The sequence below is a fragment of the Pagrus major genome, chromosome 9 (genome assembly GCF_040436345.1).
Source record: "Pagrus major chromosome 9, Pma_NU_1.0".
Taxonomy (NCBI): domain Eukaryota; kingdom Metazoa; phylum Chordata; class Actinopteri; order Spariformes; family Sparidae; genus Pagrus; species Pagrus major.
Window position 1 is genome coordinate 7,598,871 of NC_133223.1, and position 20,241 is coordinate 7,619,111.

At 40.9% G+C, this 20,241-nt stretch overlaps 1 protein-coding gene across 1 annotated transcript in view; it reads left to right on the forward strand.

The window, feature by feature from the left end:
• Nucleotides 1-9,699, forward strand: part of man1a2 (mannosidase, alpha, class 1A, member 2) — a 139,823-nt gene extending 130,124 nt beyond the window's left edge. Inside the window, exons 13-14 of the mRNA XM_073473590.1 lie at nucleotides 5,359-5,474; nucleotides 8,288-9,699. Of these exons, the coding sequence (XP_073329691.1) occupies nucleotides 5,359-5,474; nucleotides 8,288-8,423 (252 nt within the window). The 3' untranslated portion in view covers nucleotides 8,424-9,699. The remainder of the gene's footprint in view (nucleotides 1-5,358; nucleotides 5,475-8,287) is intronic.
• The last annotated feature ends 10,542 nt before the right edge of the window (nucleotides 9,700-20,241 follow it).

The following is a 20,241-nucleotide window of genomic DNA, read 5'->3' on the forward strand; positions in this document are numbered from 1 at the left end:
TGGAGGTCCACAGCAGAGAATACATTAGTGGTGACTACCTTGATGAATGGGATAGGAAAGTACAGGCAGCCAAGTAGAGCTGTGGATGAATTTGGCACTGATCTTGGAGGCACTTAGATATATGAGAACATTCAGCTTCCCTTGTGGCCTGAGCTGATGCATCACAAGCACAGTCATGTGACCATAGATGAATGGCAGGTTCATATTCCTGCAGACCTTCCCTTTAGCACTAACGACGATTGAATATTAAACAAGCTCTCCTTTATTTGGTTTGGGTGTTGATCAGTAAATGTCAAAACTCCTCAGTATACTGTATATTATATTAACTGCTTTGTGTCAGATTCAGAGTATTTAAACATTGTGCTGTATGTATCTCCCAGTTTCTTCTTCAAGATTTGATCTTACAGTACATACAGCACATATGGATTCCTTCCGTAATAATCACACGTTATGTAGAGAATGACTCTTTCTACGTGTCTGCGTGTTTCCCTGTGTTAGAAACCTTTGCCTGTAGGTGGATGTGAGAACTCCAGCGAGCCTTTCAGGTGTTATTAGTTATTTATTCCTCCTTTTGTGTTTGGATATGAAAAGCTTTATGAAAGTAGAACAGAAATGAAAGCCCTCTCTCTCCTTTTCTCTCCCCTGCTCCACTCCTTCTGACAGAGGATTAAAGAGCTTGTCTTCTATGCAGCCGTTGATGTGTTTTCTCTGTCTAAATCTCAGCCGGCCTGCTCATCATGCTTTTTTTTTTTTTTTTTTCCTTCTCCGACTCTTTTCACACTCTCCTTCTTCTCTTTCTCCTGCCAATCTTCTTGTCACCTTTTTTCCTCCATTTTTAAGCAGTGAAACTACTTGTCTTTGTTTTTCAGAGTGGGAGTAAGTGCATACCCGCTAATATGCCAAACAAATACTTGGCAAGTGTGTTTATGATGTGTGATTGTATCGAGTTTGAGTGACACTAAAGAGAGCTGTTGCTGAAGGGCTCATCTTTGCCTCTCTTGCATTATTCAGTACGGCATATGCAGTATACATACATACTAAAGCAGCTGACGGGTCCTATATGATGAACTGAGCTTATTTGGTTTAGCTGCCTAGTTTTATTTCTGTTTGGCACATTGATATTCAGAAGTCACAAAGTCAGAGTTTTCAAGACAGCATTTGAATTGAAAGACAAAGATAAAGTCTAACTTGCTGTCTGACTGAGAATTGTTTCCATTTAATGCTGTTTTTATTTTATTTTATTAAGAGAAACCAAAAATACAGTCGAGCAGTAAAACTACCTTTACTTTCTGCAGATTTAGGATTTTCTTTTTCTTTTTTTGAGTACAAATACAATTAAAAAGATAGATATCTAATATTTTTTGTTTTCTGGAGCTTTCTCACCACCATTTCTACCATTTTCCAGCTGTAAGTAGCTTCTCCATTTCCATTTTCCAATCATGAGAGGACAGTGTACATCAGCACTCGAAAGCAAAGTGTTTATAGTAAACATATCGACCTTATCGTAATGTACTTTTATTTTGTTAGTGGGAACCCTCTCAAAACCTGCCTAGAATCAGTCTTTATTATAGATTTGGGCCATCTCGAATGCGAGATGAGGCTCTGTCCATGATCACACAAAGCTGAACATCCTTCTCTCACCTCTGTTGGGCACACATATACACACACAGTACTCACAAACATCTGTGATCTTCTCTGGATAGCCGCGTTTCCACCACAGGAACTTTCCCCAGGGACTAGGAGCCTTTCAGCCTTTCAAGAAGGTGTGTTTCCACCCCAGGGGCCAGGAACAGAAAATTTGGGCGTGGGGCTTACAGCTACGTATTCGCATTTTGTTTCAGCCACGATTATTTGAAAAGGTGCTGCTGCAAACCAGTTTGTCTGAGGTTCACTGTGCTTCTACTCATCAGCACAGAGTTACAGAATTGTTTTTGTATTATCCCGCGCAAAAAAGGGTGAAAATAGCCATCACTTCTTGATATGCCACGGGACTAATCTCCCTAATCTGAGAGGGTCTTAAGACCACAGTGAAAGCACAGACAACAGCTGAAGGAACCTTTTAGTTCCAGGTACTCTGGGTGGAAACATTGTTTTGCCTCAAACCTCAGCTCCTCTGTCTCTCTCGAACGCACGCACTCACGCACACACACGCGCACACACACACACACACACACACACACACACACACACACACACACACACACACACACACTCCCCCCTGTACCACAGCTTCATCCATCTGTTTGTCATGCTTCCTCTTTCACAGCAGCCCTTAAAACTGCCTTGCCTTTTAGCTGTGTATGTCTGCATGTGTGTGTGTGTGTGTGTGTGTGTGTCACGTGTGTTTTTGTGTATGCAGAATTACTCACGTGTGTCAGAATGTGTGAAGGTGAAGCCAGCTCCTGTAATGTGAAATGTGTCCTCACTTAGTAGCTGCAGACACACTGCTCCTCCTCCTCCTCCTACAGGTAGACTTTATATCAGACCACAGATGGTCGGCGAGTGTGTGAGTGTGTCTATGTGTGTGTTAGCTCTGCATTTATGGGACAGTTACAGATATACTGGGTATTTTGTAACCCAGTAAGAAGATCCCAGACTGTTGAGCGTTTGGTTGAGTGAGAAAAGACTAGTGTCCTTTAAGCACCCACACAAAATGACCAATATGCTACTAGATATTGGTGTGTGAGTGTGCATGATGTTTGTGTGTGTCGCACAGGCTGTTGTGGGATACTGCAGAGCAGATCCAGAAGGGCAAACACGTGTTGGGCGCAGCAGCCCATTAATAACAGAAATTACGGCCCGAACTCTTCAAGACTGAAATGTGCTGACAGCAAAATGGTCGCTCGAGGACAGGATGGAGGGAGAAGACGTGTGTGTGTGTGTTTGAGAGACTGAAAGACAAGGACAGAGATAATGCTTTCAATTACATGCGTTAATAGTGAAAGCCGATAAGGTATGAGCAGAAGTGTTATGCAGCCAGAATTTTTATGGAGCCACCAATTTCACTGTGGCAAGTCCTCATTGTAAATCAATAGAGCAAACAGGTAATAGCACACTGTCAGTATCACCAGCTGGACCATTGCTGCATTTTTGATGAGGCATTGCTTACTTGTGTGTAGACGAGGAAAGTACCTGCTCAAAAATTTGACTTGTTTTACTTGTTGCACTTGACATTTGCAGCAGGGCATTGTTGAGATGTTGGGGAGAATAGCCATAACTCTAAATCTAAAAATAAGACCTTTTCTGGGTTTGTTTGGCTCACTGATTTCTCATTTGGGCTAACAGGTATACTTGAGAGCATGTTACTGAAGTCAGATTTCTTTTATGCAAAAGAATGTCTTATGTCTTGCCACTCAGCAGTCATCTTGGCAGCACTCCTGTGCAGATATTTCAGGCTAACAAGACCAGACCACATTTAAATGAATGGGGAGAGAGCCACAACTTCACCTTCTATGATCACTGGGATTAAAACACATATAGAATCAGCAGTCAACTCTGATAAAACTGCTTAAAAGGTTGGTGACTTTGCCCCAAAATAAGGTTTAAAACATTTTTCCCACAGGTTATTCTTCCATTAAATGTTCTATTCAAAAGGTCTGAAATAGTTTGTCTCCCCTCTTTATAACGTCTGTAGCACAGCGTGATGTGCTTATTAGAAAAGATAAAGAATCAGCACCCTCAGCTTCACTGTGAAGCTGAGTGCCAAATCCTCAGAAATCCTCAGCAGGTGAGCACCCCTGTTAAATGATTTGTCAAAGTAACTTGGGTCTTGGCATTCATGTGGAACACGCACCACCAACCCAAACACAGTTGCAGATCATGGTCTCTGGATCCATGATGAGGCCTCCATGGATCAAACTTGTTCCAGCACGTTTCACAGATGCTTGATCAGATTTGGATCTGGTGATTTTGGGCATCAGGTTGATGACTAAAGCTCTTTGTCACGTTCTTCGAGCCGGTCCTGAACAGTTTTTGTGGTGTGTCAGGACACGTTGTCCTGCTTGGTGCATGAGGGGGTGTACTTGTACACCTGCAACAGTGTTTGTGTTGGTGGTGTTTGTCAAGTGGCATCCACATGAATGCCAGAACCAAATGTTCCCCAGCAGATCAACAGATTGACTGTAACGAGATGATCATTGTTATCCACTTCACCTGTCAGTGGTTTTAATGTTGGGCTGTTGGGTGTTTACAAATACTTTATATACTATCTCTATTTTTGCTCACATTTAACAGAGATTTTGCAGTTGATGTTAAATTAGGTTTTTGTTTGAACAAAATCATCATTTGCTGTCTCTGCAGTATTTGTTGTCATAGTAACACAGAGGCGAGCATTTTTTTTCTGACTAACAACACTTGATTTGTGTTTGTTTAAGCAGACATAGTCATATAAGTGGTCCCAGGCTCTGCTGTTATCTATCTGGCTGTTTGGTGTTTTTGTTGTCGTTGACATTACATTTGTTGTGTTTGGAGGGTGGGAGATAAAACCCCAGAAATCCATAGAGGGGATTTACATCACAATTCAAATCACCTACAAAAGTTGCTTAAATTTGTGGTAAAAAGACTGGACATCATGTGTCTTTTTGTGTGACTTGAAAAGAACTGCTAGTAAATGTAAAAAAGGAAGGAGAACAGCCTAAACACAGAGGACAAAAGGCATTTTTAGAAAGAAACATCTAACAATCTCCAATCAGCTCTCATTTTGCCAGTCATTGTGAATCTGCAGACGATGGTTGAAAGGCAGCCTGATGAGATTGTAAAAATGACCCCTGAGAGAGCGCCACGGACTCTGCCTCGCTTAAATAAAAACTTTAACTTGACCATTACTCAGCAGCTCCCTCATATGCATCGTGAAGCTGCTTCTGGTTGATGAGGGATGAAGAGGAAATGTTGTAGAATAAAATGTAAATGCAGGGGAGGCAGGGCGAGGCATTTGTGGTAATCTTCTTTTCCTCCCATTCTCTACAGCTGCTGTTTCCTGTATGTGTCTCCCCAGGACTCGCACTAATCTGTCACTAGCAAAGAAATTAATTAGAGCATGCTTTTGAAAGCTTATTAAAATTGTGCTCTCCATCCCCCCACCTTTTCTCTTTGCCCTTTTTCTTTGGCTTCTCCTTGTCTTTGTCTTACTCTGTGTGATCACTTTATCGTTCTTTTACCTTTTTTTCCATCCTTCCTTTTCTATTTCTGCCCGTTTCTACCCCACCACTTTCACGTTTCCTTTTTCTTTTCCTTTCTTTCCTCTTTAACTTCCTTCCTCCTTCCCTTTTCCTTTCACCCCTTTCCCATTTTCTTTAATCGTCTTCTGTTCTCCCTCCCTTTCTTCTTCTCCTATTCATTCCACTCCCTCCTCTCCTCCAGGCCATTGATAAGTACTGCAGGGTGAGCGGAGGTTTCTCCGGGGTGAAGGACGTCTACTCCTCCAACCCGACCTACGACGACGTGCAACAGAGCTTCTTCCTGGCCGAGACGCTCAAGTAAGTCGTTAATACGTTAATCATCTACCTTGATTTATCAATCATCAGTACCTTTGTTGATGAATTAATCACTTTTGTGATTACTACAATGATTTGGTGGGCGGGTGGTGGAGTGGCTGATTGAAGGACTTGTCAGTGAAAAGTGATTGCAACAATTACTCGCTCATATGTTGTAGAATTATTTTTTAGAATAAAGGAGCAAAAAAATCTCTCTCCAAACGTAAAAGCAGCATTATGTCAGTCAGAGACCTTCAACAGGGTTCAGTTTATTTAAACAAAAAACTAAAAGTCAAATTAAAGTTAGAATGTAGTTAGATTACTGTGAGGGTTCATACCACACCAAACACTGTTTGAGCAGCTACTTTGTAAGAAAAACGGTTGGTGTGTGATGTGTTTTAACAGAGAAGTCAGTCAATAGTTTGTCTTTTTCCATCATGACATGATCAGCTGCGATCTGATTTTAGTTTTCCAGCCGTGTGCAGTGAGAGGAGCTGGATCAGGATCTAACCGCTCACTGTGTGCTCCTGACTCCTCCATACTCCCTTTAATTTTACTGTAGCAGAACTACTTAGTGACATAATGAAGCCTTTGTATTGAGACAAAAGGTCCAACACAGACTGACGACGTTTTAAATTATTGAGATCTAGGGCCTTTGAAAAGAAGCTTTATGATTCATATTACTGGCTAATTAATCTTCATCTGTTGTTATTTTTTTACATTTTCATGTGGTTGTTATAGAGCCAGTCACATGAACACAGAAACCTTACTTTTTGTACAAGATAATGTAAAGGGCGGCACTGATGTCATCATCATCATCACTGATGGATGAAGAGAGGAGGCTCTGTATGCACACATTGACCCAGAGGGCTAAATGAAGCCTAATGTGGCTCTCTGATTCCCCCTGCTGGCAGCTCTTTGAGTTATCCTGTCCTGGCAGTACTGCACATGTGAACTGAGCCAATATGATTCAGTGTACACAGCTGTTACTGTCAGTCAAACTGTGTAAGAGATGCAGACGATAAAGACCATAAACCAGAGAAAACTGGGCTTTATTAGCTGCTCTGTGTGAGCAGGAGGCCTCCATCTTTAACTTCACTGTGTTTCAAATTAACACTCACAAAGCATCAACCAGCAGTAAAATGAGTCTTTGCTGTAAAAGTCGTTAAAGGTCAGCCGCCACACTGGCTGCTAACTTTGTGAGACGATGACATTTGAAAGCCTCAGTGTTATGCAGCCTTTGGTGTGTATCTGTTGTCAGTCTTTATCCCTGCTGGCTGCCAGCCAGTCACATCAAAGCAATGCAGCAACTCTGTGCAAAACAGGCTGCTGATTGGCTGCCAGTCACACTGACCAGCAGGAAGATGTAGTGTCCAAACTCCTGTTGATCCACTCTGTGAATCATGAGTTCGACTTTATCATTTAATGATAATTGTTGAAATGTGAAACTTAATTACAGCTGTGTGTGGTTGTCAGATTTATTTTAATGTTAATGATAAAGAATTACAGAGCGAGTGAGCAGGTTGTAAATCAAAGCTCTGAATCCTTAATTAACCCTTCCATTAGCTGCAGTCTGCACACAATAATGCATCACACAGGCAGTAAAGATTAAAGGTTTATAAACTTGATTTAGAATTACCTTTATTCCATATTTACAGTGAAGATACATGTGTTGTTTCTGTTTATATCTGGTGTGAAAAGCATTTCATTTACATAAAACAAGAAAAATGAAAGAAAATTAAATGAAGATGAAAATGACTGCAAAAAAGACAATTGTGGTGTAGGTTGTTATGGCAACACAGGAACGTAGCAACCAGTGCAAAGATAATAGGACTCCCACAGTCATAAACTGTATGTATGACCGTGATGAACCCTCAGAGAGCAGAAGACTGAGCCGCCCTTCACACCAAAGTGTTCACAACACCACACGGTTTTATTTACAGTTGTGTCTGAAAGTCATGCCACACACAAATCTCCTTTTTCTGTAACCTGGGATAAACTCTGTTGACAGAAAATCAGACAAATGTAAATGTTTCACCGATAATAGTCGTGCACTGTCCAATACTATTAGACCGATCTGTGCTTGGACCTGACGGATCCAAACTGGTTTCAAATCCAGAATGGCAACCAGGAAATAAAGATTTGAATGTTTAGTTAAACAAATGACATAGAAGCAATGTAACAACATTCCTAGAAGATGATGGCATTCATCGTTAATGCTATTCAGCCACAAATTCAGAACTTTGAGATTCCCGTACCTTTAAAAGATATAATATGTAACATCTTTGTTAGATATTTTGTTGACTTTTGTACTTGCAATATCATAAATGTTTCCAACAATGTTCAACTAATTTATTCAAGGTAACGGTGCATTTCATTTGGTCGCTGACGTTATAACTTCAGGAGAAACATCAGATGATCTGTCAGAGAGCAAGGAAGGAAGCTGACAAATGAGACTAAACATAACTGATTTAAAACGTTCAAACATTTCCTCGTCCGTGAACATTTCTGCCTGATTTTCAACAGCAATGGTGGTTGTTTAACAATGAAGACAACAACTCCCATGATCCCACGCTACTTCATGATGTCATCAAACTGCATCTGTTGTTTTCATTGTTTTAACTGAGAAACCTTTTAAGCTGACATTCTGTTCTTTAACAAATCTGCAGAAATGATTTGAGTTTTTGGTGGCAGTGATGTCATTCACTTCTTTCTTCTTCTTCACCTTTCTTACCCAATCCCTCTCATCCTCCCTCCGTGAATCCCCCTCTTCCCCACATACATCCCTCCCACCACCCGCCCCCCCCCCCCCCCAGGTATCTGTACCTGTTGTTCTCCAGCGACGACCTGATGCCGTTGGAGAGTTGGGTCTTCAACACGGAGGCTCACCCGCTTCCTGTCCTCCACCTGGGCAACATCACCCTGCCTGGCAGCGAGCCGGCTCAGCGGTAGACAGACAGGTCCTCCTCCTCCTCCTCCTCCACAGCACCAGGGGGGCTCCACCCAAAAACCCACCCACCTGAACACTGGACAAACTTATATTCAGCTCTACAAACTCAACTGCTTTTGGACTGCAGACGTCAACCAGAGGAGACGGAGAGAGAGCCTCGGGCACAGACCACTGCAGCTGGAGAGGTCGCTGAGTCTCCCTCTCTTCTTCTGCGTTTTACTCTATGACTCTCTGTGGATCTCTCTGTCTTCTCTGCTTATATCAGACAGACGGTGGGTTTGCTGCTCAGCCTCACGATTGGCTTGAATCAACTCTTTTCTCTGAAGGACCGAGCTCCAAAACCGGAAGCTTAACTTAGTTTTTTGTTATTATTTTTAGTGTTTATTTGAGATTTGACCAAACTTTGCTCCCATACAGACTCGAGCTGAGGCACTGAGAGTGCGTATGGGCTTCTGTGAAGGATCAGTCAGTTTGACACTGCACTGATGGAAGTGTCTTTTTTCCAGGCAGACAGACTTGAGGACTCTACAGGGTCTGTTGATGAGGTGTTTTTTTTTTTTTTATTTTGTTTGGACAAATCGTTAATGGGGACACAGGGTTGAATCAGAGCCCTCCGCTTCTCCCTGATCCAACCCCTCCCCAATCCACTTCCTGTTTAATCTTCATCAGATGAACTTTGCCCTGGAACTGTTAGCGGCTCGTCACATCATCAGTGCGAGGGCGGGTTGTGTCAGCAGTCTCCACCTCCTCCTCTAATCCTCCTCTTTCAGAAAAGTGGACCATTGTAAGTGGAACAGTAATGACACAGGGACAGCAGCAGGCCTCCCCATCTCCACTTCTCCCCTCATCCACATCTTTCCAGTTTGTCCTCCAGTTAGGCGTCAGGTCACAAAACTTTCCCTAAACGTTCTGCTGCTACGAGTTAGGACGCTGATTTTTGTTTTTTTCTCTCTCCTCCACCTTTTCTCTGATCACACCATCGCAGAGTTTCATCCCCAGCTTCTCCACCCACCTCTCATCGCCTCTGTTCTCTTATTTGACACCTTTTCATAAATCACTCCAAATCATTTCAGTTCGTACAATCTGATATGAGGCTAGAACCCAATTGCGCTAATGTATGTGTGCATGTGTGCGTGTTGTTAAAATAACCTCTGCTGTAAATCATTCATTTGTGCACTTTGTATGGAAATAGTGAAGAAGAAGACAGTGGAGGTGTAGCACTGAGAGAGCTGAATAAATGAAGAGTCTGCTGTGTGTCCCTGCTGAGCTCCAATGCCACATTTTCTCTGTTTAACGCCACAACACCAGAACTCTTCCTGGTGTTAAAATTCACTTTCGTTTTCCACAATTACTCTCTTATTTCTTGCTTTTATCTTTAATTATTTAACCGTCTCCTCTCGCTCCTCCATTCTTACCTCTACCTCTCCTGTCCACAGTGAAATGTCAGCGTTCCCACATGACTCTTGACACATCTGGTCATTTATGAAACCTTAATTTTATGTCCACCTGTTGAATAGTCTCATAAAAGTTTTGCTTGGAAATCACTAAACTATTTCGGATAGAAATGTAGTTTTCAATTTCAGATTCAGAAAGCTGCAACTGGTCCCCTTGGTGTTGTGTTGTTTAGTGAACAATCATAACCAGCTACTGTACATTGATTTGACCCTGTTCATCGTTTTATCCAACTGCTTAAAGTCCTCATCATATCATATCATCAGTCAATCATCAAAATCTTATTATCTGATGAAATTGGGGTCTGGGAAAAGTTAGGAAGTCAGAAACGGCACAAATCAAGAACATGTTTTGGCTGGTTTATAAAATTTGAATAACCTTTATTCAAAATGTTATTTTTCATAACCTTTGCTGAGTCGTTATCTTTCCTCCCCTCTGTAAGAGTTTGACAGTCAGAATATTTTACTCGCTGCGTGTGGTTGCAGTTTATCAAGAGCTTGGCCTCGTTGAGAGAAGTCAGAGCCGCCACATCGAGCTGTCTGCTCACTCGCCAGCATGTTTCTGTCTCCTGACACAACACTCTCTGTTACATCCAAAGCAGTGTGAGAGGTTACTGCTCACATTATATATATATAGCAGTCTGTTAAAAAACATTATGTTAGCAAACAACCAAAACAACTCAATTCTGAAACTATCCTCCCTGGTGACAGGCAGGATTTACACATCTCAGTTCAATGTGCCCGACCTGCCCGATCGAGACTTTTATTCTAAAATCCAAACTGACTCACAGCCAACAAAAGAGCAGCTGCTCATTCCTTTTGAATTAGATGCTGCAGGTTCAGTCCAACTCAAACACTAACCTCAACACATTCATTAAATATCATTTTACTGCAAGAAGAAGTAAATTCATCTGTCTTTTTTAATTATAGATCATTACAAGTAGCAAGTAGTCACACAGGGAGAAAAGATAAATCTTGAATAGAAATCAAACATTTTGATCCATCGTTAATCGCTTTATAATCACATCATAGCCCTCTGAATCAAATCATGAGGTGCCCAAAGATTTGTGACGTTTGTAGCTTAACCGCAAGAAATGTTCACCAGCAGGGAGACAAAATGGCAGCCGAGAGGCATCGGGATGTTAAGTGAAGGCAAAACTATTAATAAAACTAATCGCCGTACTTTCCTGTTGTAATGACTGAGACCTGCTGGTTTGATAATCCAACACTGCAACGAAGATTTACTCACCAATGTCAAACACTCCATCCTCCACCTGTCTGATTTACCATCCATGTTTGTAGGGATTCGACCGTGATTATTTGTTCTGAAGAAAAAAGGCTCCAAGTTTATAAAAATGCAGAAAATAGGATTAATGATGGGCTCGTTAAACCTGTATAGTGTGTGTGTGTGTGTGTGTGTGTGTGTGTGTGTGTGTGTGTGTGTGTGTGTGTGTGTGTGTGAAAGACAGAGTTTCAAAATGTCCCAACATTTTCTGTGAGCTCATGTTTAAGTCTGTTGGTCACCAGTTTGTGCAACATGAACCTCCCAATACGACCAACTCTGCATATCACCTGACTGAAGAGCAGGAGTTGCACCAAGAAGTGTGTGCATGCGTGTTTGTGCGTGCGTGCGTGTGTGATTCTTTTCAAGCCTTACTGTTGGATGTGACGCCTTGGCCATGACTGTGCTTTTTCACACTCTTTGCTTTGTGTTTTGTATTACATCATTATGAGGTGAATCCCTTCTGATTGTTTTTGTTTGCACAAACGTTGTCTGTCCTCTGACGTGCAGATAGATTGAAACTGTGATGGAAGTTGACAGCAGACTTGTAACCAGGCCACAATGGTAAAAGTGAACTGCTCAGATCATCAGATGACTGACTGTTTTGTTTGCTGCCACATAACTAAAAATTGTTGAAACGTATCAATACGCTGACTTACTAACAGCTTCCTATATCGCCACATGTCTGGCAATAGGTCATATTTTCATCTGCAGGTGATTATTAACATGACCGACTGTAGAAGTGGAAAAAGACAACAAGGATGAAATGGAGTGATTGACAGGTTTGAAGCTGCAGCCGTTGGCCGTGTGGCTCCTTACTGTTGCCTCCACACACTGTTCATCTCAAGTGAGATTCTAAAAGAAAGATCTCGTAAAAGTTCAGATTTCAAGAACGAGGCTGAAGAAATGATTTTCTTATTGTCACATATTTCATTAAAAGACCAAACAATGAATTGATCCTACTGGAAAGTATTGTGTGTTTAGGCTGAGCCTGATATATCTCCTCTTCCTCTGGGCCTCAGAGCTCCTGTTCAAAACACATCGATGAACCACGAGAATAAATGTTGGCAGTGTACATTTCAGCAAACCCCAGATATGTTAAACCGTAACTTTCTACACGTTGCAACTTTATGTATCTTCAGCTCAGTTTCCAGTCGACAACGTTATGCGTATGCTCTGGTTAGGTTTAGGCACAAAAACACTCTTGGATCATGTTTTGGATTAAAATACCTGTTTTGGTCGCTGTAAACACAGTTGAAGATTCATTGAAGTCTTGATGAAAACACCACAAACAGCAGGAAATGATCCCGGTGCTCCTTGAAAACATTAGTAGTGTGACGCTTACAAATATTGAAACGGCAGCCTTCTCGCCTTCCTGTTGCTCCACCACCATCCCCTCCTGATGTGACACATGTACATGTGTGTAATGTGAACGTGATCTGACATCTATTATATAAAAGTCAATTTTGTTGTATGACACGAACAAATTTGAACGTACGTTAACTGCCAACTATTTATTCTGGTGCCTTGATTTTCATAAGCACACATGTTGTAGTTTATTTTTAGTCGGTCCACACACTGTGTTGCTTCCAGAGATACTCGAATACTAACTAAATTAATTACTTTAAAAAAGTAACAATATATTTGAGAGCTGTATTAAATGTTTTCATCTTCAGTGAATGAGCTTGGAGCTGAGAGCCACAGACAGGAGGGAAGTCAGAAGTTGGTTTTGGTCTTTTGATGGGATTGGACGACAATAATATAGAATAACATTAATTAAAAAACTAAACATATTTAATAATATCTGCCTTCTACATTTAGAATATGTTGTCAGCTGATTTCAGAAAAATAATATAATTTCACAAACCAGCGTAGGGACATTTCAGAAAGATGTCTTAATATCAAAGTGTTAATTGGATTGAAGGAGGTGAAACTGCTTTAATGTTTCAATGTTTAGTTCATATTAAATCTTTTCACCAACAACACTTGTCCTCAGTTTTTGGTTTAAAGCTTTGAGGAACGTCCCACAATAATCCTCCTCAGCACCGATCAGATCAGTGTACGTACAGGAGATGTTTCTGCCCGGTCAGCACTTTTTAATCCCTGCGTCATTAATCCACTTCATCTCCACCTCTGTCTTTCATCTGGTGGCAGTCAACCTACAGCTCATTCATGCAGTACAGTCTTGGCTGTCGCCCCCCTACCCCCCAGCCCTTCTGACTTCACACTGACATCATCGCCACCTATTTCTGATAGGGAGGAAGCCCAGGCGAAACCTGGGCAGCCATCGAGTCGCTGGGAGCAACGCTGATTTTGAAAATTGAGTGTTCTGTATTTGTATTTTTACTGAACTAAAAAATACAATTAAAGTATCTGTAAATATGTTTAAAACTGAGACACAAATTCAATAAAGATGTTATGAAAAGTGATCAGATATGAAGAGAGTGTTCTGTGTTTTGTTGATTGTTAACTTCATCATGTAATGCTTTGCGTCGTGACTGCTTTGACAGTGGACAGTGTAAAGTTTTGTTGCTGTGTCAAAACTCAAAATATTGAGCATAAATCTGGTTTATATAAAAAATGAGGTTTGCTTTAAAGGTCTCATATTGTAGAAGGTGATATTTCCTGTCTTTCGATAATGAAGCAGGTTTAGATGTACACAAACAGAGAAATGCACACAACCTGTGTTCAGTAAAATCCGTCACACAAGCCGTCAGCACTTTTCTAAGGTTGTGATGTCATAACTATGCTGTCACCAACTTCAGCCACGCCCCAGCATGGCTGGGGTTCCTGAAACATCTGCAGAGAGCTGACCAGTCAGATCAGACTGCCCCTAAGGAGACAGGCACTAAAACAATGTTCAGATGGAGATTGAATAGAGGAGCTGCAACAATAGACAGTATGAGAAAAATAATGTGTTTTGAGCATTAAAGCATGTAAACATTTTGTGTATCATGTTTTGATTTTAAATGTGAAAATTACAGCACTGATTGGCTGACAGCAGCAGCTCATCAGAGTTAAATAAGGTCAACCTGCTGAGTGGAACCTTTTCAGGTCAGTTGTAAATAGAGTTGTCAGTGACTGAAGCCAGCGAGAGCCACAGTGCAGTCACTGAGGTCCAGCAGAGACTGCTCAGTTCAAACAATGGATTAAAAAGTACCAAATGTAACCAACACTGAAAGCTACTCTGAACATTTTGAATAAACACTGGCCTGTTTATGAGAAATATTGTTTTACAGCATTTTAAATGAAAGCTTTTCTCTGTCAGTGCCGTTCAGACGTGTTTGAAAGTACAAACATGTTCTGGTTTCTGCTGCTCAGCCTGCTGTCACATCCCTCCAGGATGCTGGCAGAGAGCCGCCCAACAATTTGGACAAACACACAGCAGCTTCTTCCAAGTTGGCAGCTCACATACTAATAAGCACCTTTCTTTGTGGCAGCTTTTGTTTATTCACAGGATACGCTTCTATGCTGAGACTTCATCCGCTCATGTTCATCACAGTTCTCTGGTTCCCCCTGAACTCCCAATGTCTTGATGTTGAGTCAGCACAAGGTATCATCTTACATTTCAAGCATACATTGTGGAATTAACATCACATGTAGAATTTGTTGGACAAATTTCCATTGTTTTTGTCTCCAGACCAGTACTGTTATCTGGGGGGAAAATGTCAACCCTTTAACACAGTGAGTCACCACAAAGAGATTTCCTCCATATTTAGCCTTTTTATCATGGTTTGAGTTATAATCTGAGTGTTGTGGGGGCCTCTAAAATAAGTAACCCTAACTAATGTAAGCGCAGAGATGGAGAAATAGGATAACAGCCGAACAAGTGTGTTCTGACATAGAGGGAGAGCCCATCAATGCACACTAAATGCGCATTAAACAGTCTCGAGTGACTGGAGATCATTTCCTGGCTATAGGCATATATGCAAATATTTTTACACAAAGAAGGAATATCTTCATGTATAACATTTGCCGAATGAACGAGTAGGCACAAATAGTTAAGAATGTGTTGCAGACAGTGTTTATTGAATTTTATACAGTTGCTCCTAACACAAGTCTCAAAATTGGGCGTTCTTTAAGGGAATCTGGTGACTTTCTCCACTTCGTTTCGAAGCCGTTTCACAAAGTTACTTGTGACTTAATTTAATTTCATAGTCCATGTCCATATATAAACATAAATAAGAGAACAGAGGAGATGAGATAAAGATGCTGCATAAAGGAATCCTCTATCACATGAAGTTTATGAAAATTTACATCATGGTCAGTTGATTTTAAAATGAAAATGATTTCTTTTTGTTGTTGGTCGGGACACCCATGTTGACACACCACCTTAGGATCAAAGTGTCCTCCACATGATGACCTGATTGTTGCATAAAGTCTCAAATGTGTCTTCAGTGCTGTCCAGTAAGTTTTAAAATGCAATGGATGTGCAGCTATGGAGGATAATTTCACACCTGAAGACTAAGGGTGAATGAGGGATTTTTAGTCTTGCTAACAGAGTGTTAGGATTAGCAATGTCAGGTGGGCAGTCCGCCACTGCCCACCAGTGCAGACCTAAATATCTCAACTATTGGATAGGTTTCCATGAACTGTGGTACAAACATTCATAAACCATGATTTCTAATCTCTGTGGTGATCCCTGAACTTTTCATCTAGCACTGTCATCATTCAACCATCACCATACACTGTATACATGTTACCCCTGGGGCAAATCCTGACATGACATTGCCTACCACTGCGACGCAGATGACACCCAACTGTATGTCCCATTAAAGCCTGGTATCACTAATGTTTCATGCATTATGTCCTGCTTTGCTGAGATTAAAAACTGGATGTCCAAAAATTTCCTGCAGCTAAATGACTCCATATTAGAAGTGGTCATAAGTATGCCCTCTGGCCCCAACCTCTCATCTAGTCACGGTGCCTTGTCAAATAATGTTGGCAAAGAGGCCCGCAACCAAGGTGTTATCTTTGACTCAGAGCTGTCTTTTGATTTATAGGTCATCAAAGTGTGACAGTCCAGCTTTGCCTGACTGAGACAGTCTACAAAGATCAGTTCCTTCCTTTCCTCTGCAGACTTAGAAAAGGTCATCCATGTTTGTATCTCCTAGAGACCTGACTATTGTAATGCACTTAATGCTGGTATTCATCCGAACACAGCAGTAGATACAAAACGCTGCTGCCAGGCTTTTAACCTGTAATCAGACAAGTGATCACATTACACCAAACCTTGCTGAACTTCACTGGCTACCTGTGAGTTTTAGAATTCCTATTAAAGAGCTGAATGGTCAGACTCCTGCTTATATCTGTGATCTGCTAACTCCCTATGACCCTGATCGCTGCCTGAGGTCTTCCAGCAGGGCCGTACTAATTGTTCCAAAATCGCTCAAAAGTCATTAAAGGTGACCGGGCCTTTGCTGCTCGGTCCCCTCAGCTGTGGAACTCCCTGCCTGGAGATCTCAGGCCAGCAAACTCAGTGTCCTCCTTTAAATCTCTTCTTAAGACTCACTTGTATCATGTGGCTTTTTCTCAATTGATGGTATTTATTGTAACTATTTAAATCAGATCAAAATTTCACTTTGTTAAATACTTTGGTTTACAACCTGCAAACCTAATAACATTCCATCAGCCTCAGCCGTACTTGGGGCCAAATGTATAAAACTCTGTGTATATTCAGGTGTAGAAATCTATGTACACTATGTTGAAGAAGAGGAAGCATTATTTTGCAGACCATGAATTTGATGTAATGATTGATCAAACTTACAGAGGAAAAAGAGTACTATCTGGGGGCTTCAGTTCTGGCTCTAGCAATCCTGAAGGATACTTACTCCCCAGTTATACAGGAAAATAATCTTTATTGGCATATATAAAGATCATGTATTTATGTGTTTATTTATATAAGGATGATTATCATTATAATTATCATAATGCACACTGACAAACATATATACAGAAGACAGTAAAAACAAGGGTAACAACTCGTGCATCACTGTTTAATCATAGTGAAGGTTTTTTAAACTATAGATGTAATCACAACACAATTTAGTGAAAAAACAGCTCTAAATAAAACGTCACCCTAATTCACACTTTTCTTATCATTTTTGCCAACTCGCAATTTCACAATAACCAGACTGAAAAGACTGCGTGCATGGTACACATGGTGTTAAAGATGTGTACCAGTGCGCACATTGTCACCCTCTTTTTTATGATTTTTATACATTCGGAAATCTGCGTGGAAAGTAGCGTGAGTAAATTTTTCTTGTGTACGCATGGTTTATACATTTGGCCCGTGGTGTTTTGTACTTATTAGCAGGCTAGTATGTTTAGCTGAACTAAGATGATTAAGATAGTACACATTGTATCTGCTTAGCATCAGCATGTTGGTATTGTTAGCATGTTGATGTTAGCAGTTCAAAGCACTGCTGTGCCTAAGTACAGCCTCATTGAGCTGCTAGCAGGACAATAGGCTAGCCTGAGAGTTGTTTCTCTGCTGCTAGCTATAATAAGCTCACGATCAAAGGTCATTTGTAAGAAAGTTGATTTTTGAGTGTCGGGTCGGCCGCCATCCCAAAGCGTCAGTATTTGACGAGTTAGGAACAAGGCTCAAAAATCAGCTTTCTTATAAACTGGACCTTTTACGAATTTGAAATTTTATTTGATACTGAAATGATTAATTGGTATCAAGAAATGGCACATTAAATATGAGGTTAAGCTGAGAAATATTAAATGGGAGTTGAGAAGCTTCAGTGGAAATTGAAAAATTCAAATTGAAATTAATTTGGAAAATGAAAGGAAATGAAAGGAACACATCTGTGTTCTGCTTCTTGTGTTGTTTCCCTTCTGTACTGGCTCTTTTCCACATGTCATGTCTTTTGAATTTTGGAGTTTTATGTAAATGAGGTGGCCTGAAGGTCTGATAATAATTGGCATGCAGGTCAACTTAAAGACACCAGGGGAAGTCTGACACAGTGTGTTGTCTCAGCCACCCCACACAGTGCTGGAAAACTACAGCACCAGGTTATCAATGACATCAGCTTTCAAAAAAACTAATGATATGTTCAGGAAATATGTTAAACTCTCAACTCTGTCATCACCTAAAGCTGACACTAATCCAGAGAGAATCATTGTAGTTTGCGTGTTGGGTTTATCAGTGTGTACATACTGAACCTGCAGAGCGGTGTGACAGCCTGCAGTGTGTTTCACTGCACTGAGCACAGACTGATGGAGGTAAATACATGAATCCCTGTCTGATGCCTGCAGACGCTCTGAGTTTCCTCATTAATGAAGGCAAATGTTTGGCGAGACAGGTAGTTCTGTCACATACTACTGCTGTGAGCCTACATCCTGTGAGTCAGTGTGAATGAGTGTTTGTTCTGCTGAACGTGTTATTTCATATTCATAAGAAGATGAATGAGTGTAAAAGCGCTGTGGGGATTTTATTTTCTCAAAGAAACTACCATGAATGAAACCAAAGTGATGACTGTGACTGTTGGTTCCACCCAGGAACCCCCCCAACACACACACACACACACACACACACACACACACACACACATCTGCTTTTTGGGTCATTATCTCCAGAAGATGAACGATTTATGGAGATAACAAGTTTGGGAGTTTCAAGACAAATTACTGTAATACATGGTGTAGTATGAGATAATGCAATAATTATCTTGTGATCTGAAGATAACAGCATTATAAAAGAACTGCACCTACAGCTGTTCTTGGCTTTCGTACAACATGAAGTGTTGAAGCAACACATCTTCATACATGAGCGACTGAACAGGTCGATTGTCAGCCTCCTCCCCATACAGACCTTCAATCTTTATAATACTTCTTCTCACTTTGTGGCTGTAATAATGAATACAGCCACTAGAGGTCGTCACCTTACATGAAACGTAAATATATATGTCGTAATAAGCTGCTTTCTTTTGACTTTTATGGTTGTTTTTCTGATGAGGACAGGCTCGGTTTGAGAGACACATCTTGACTTTTATAGCAACATTACATAGAAATTGGCATTTTGTGCGATTTGGCGCCCCCCACAGTCTCTGAGTGCAACACCACTGTGGTAAATACAATTTGTCAGATGTAATGTATGTGCTAACGACAAACAAAAATCATTACGTCATGACAATGTAAAGTGTTGAAAGCTTGTATGTGTCCTGTCAGTCTCTTTCTCCATCAAAGTGGACTAACCTGACACACAACTACATTATTGAATGTACTGAATGAACTGTTCTAATCTACAGACCCCCTGAACTTATTTCTGGTTTTGTTCAGGAATTTTCAGACCTTTTATGAGTCATTATGTTACAATAAGACAGGGTTTTTATTCTTGTGTTTTAAATGTCCACGTTTGCTGTCCTTTGCCCTCCTTGTTTACTTCAGATTTTATCAAACCTTAATATCCTTTTAACGTTCAATATGTTAAGCATTCCAGCCATAACAAAAGACACACACTTAACCTTGTACTCTCTCATGATTTCTGTGTAGAATTGGTGTGGATTTGGTAGATTTTGCCATGACGGATCAGAAGGAAGTTCTCTTCCAGGCTCTGCTCTTCCCTCTGGACCCCAAACCTCCCGCCACACTGATTTGCTGCCGCCCCCTAATTTCCAGGGCTTCACCGTAGAGGAGCTTGTTAGTGTCTGTCGGTCCTGTCAGACGTAAAAACACAGATCAACTGCATACTAACACAGCATTCAGAGAGATTGATGTGATGTTGACCTCTGCCCACTGTCAACAGCTGTACTTTCAACACCATCCACCTGCCCTTCACACTGCAGCCCCACCTGGTTTTTAAAAGCTGCAAGTCAAGAAGCACCTTTACCTGTCACTGACTGTGCAACATTGCTGTGTCCAGGCAGCAAATTCACTGTCTTACCATTCTGGATGATAAGTGTTCACCAAATCAATTATTTAAAGGTCATACCGATAACATTTTCAAGCAGACTAATCAATTTGAAAAAAACAATACATCTACAGAGCTTGTAGAAAGGTGCAGAATAAAAGTATCTCTTTTCCTTAAAAACCTTATGATTGTGAATTGATGATTTTACTGTACTGCCCTAATGTTAGCTA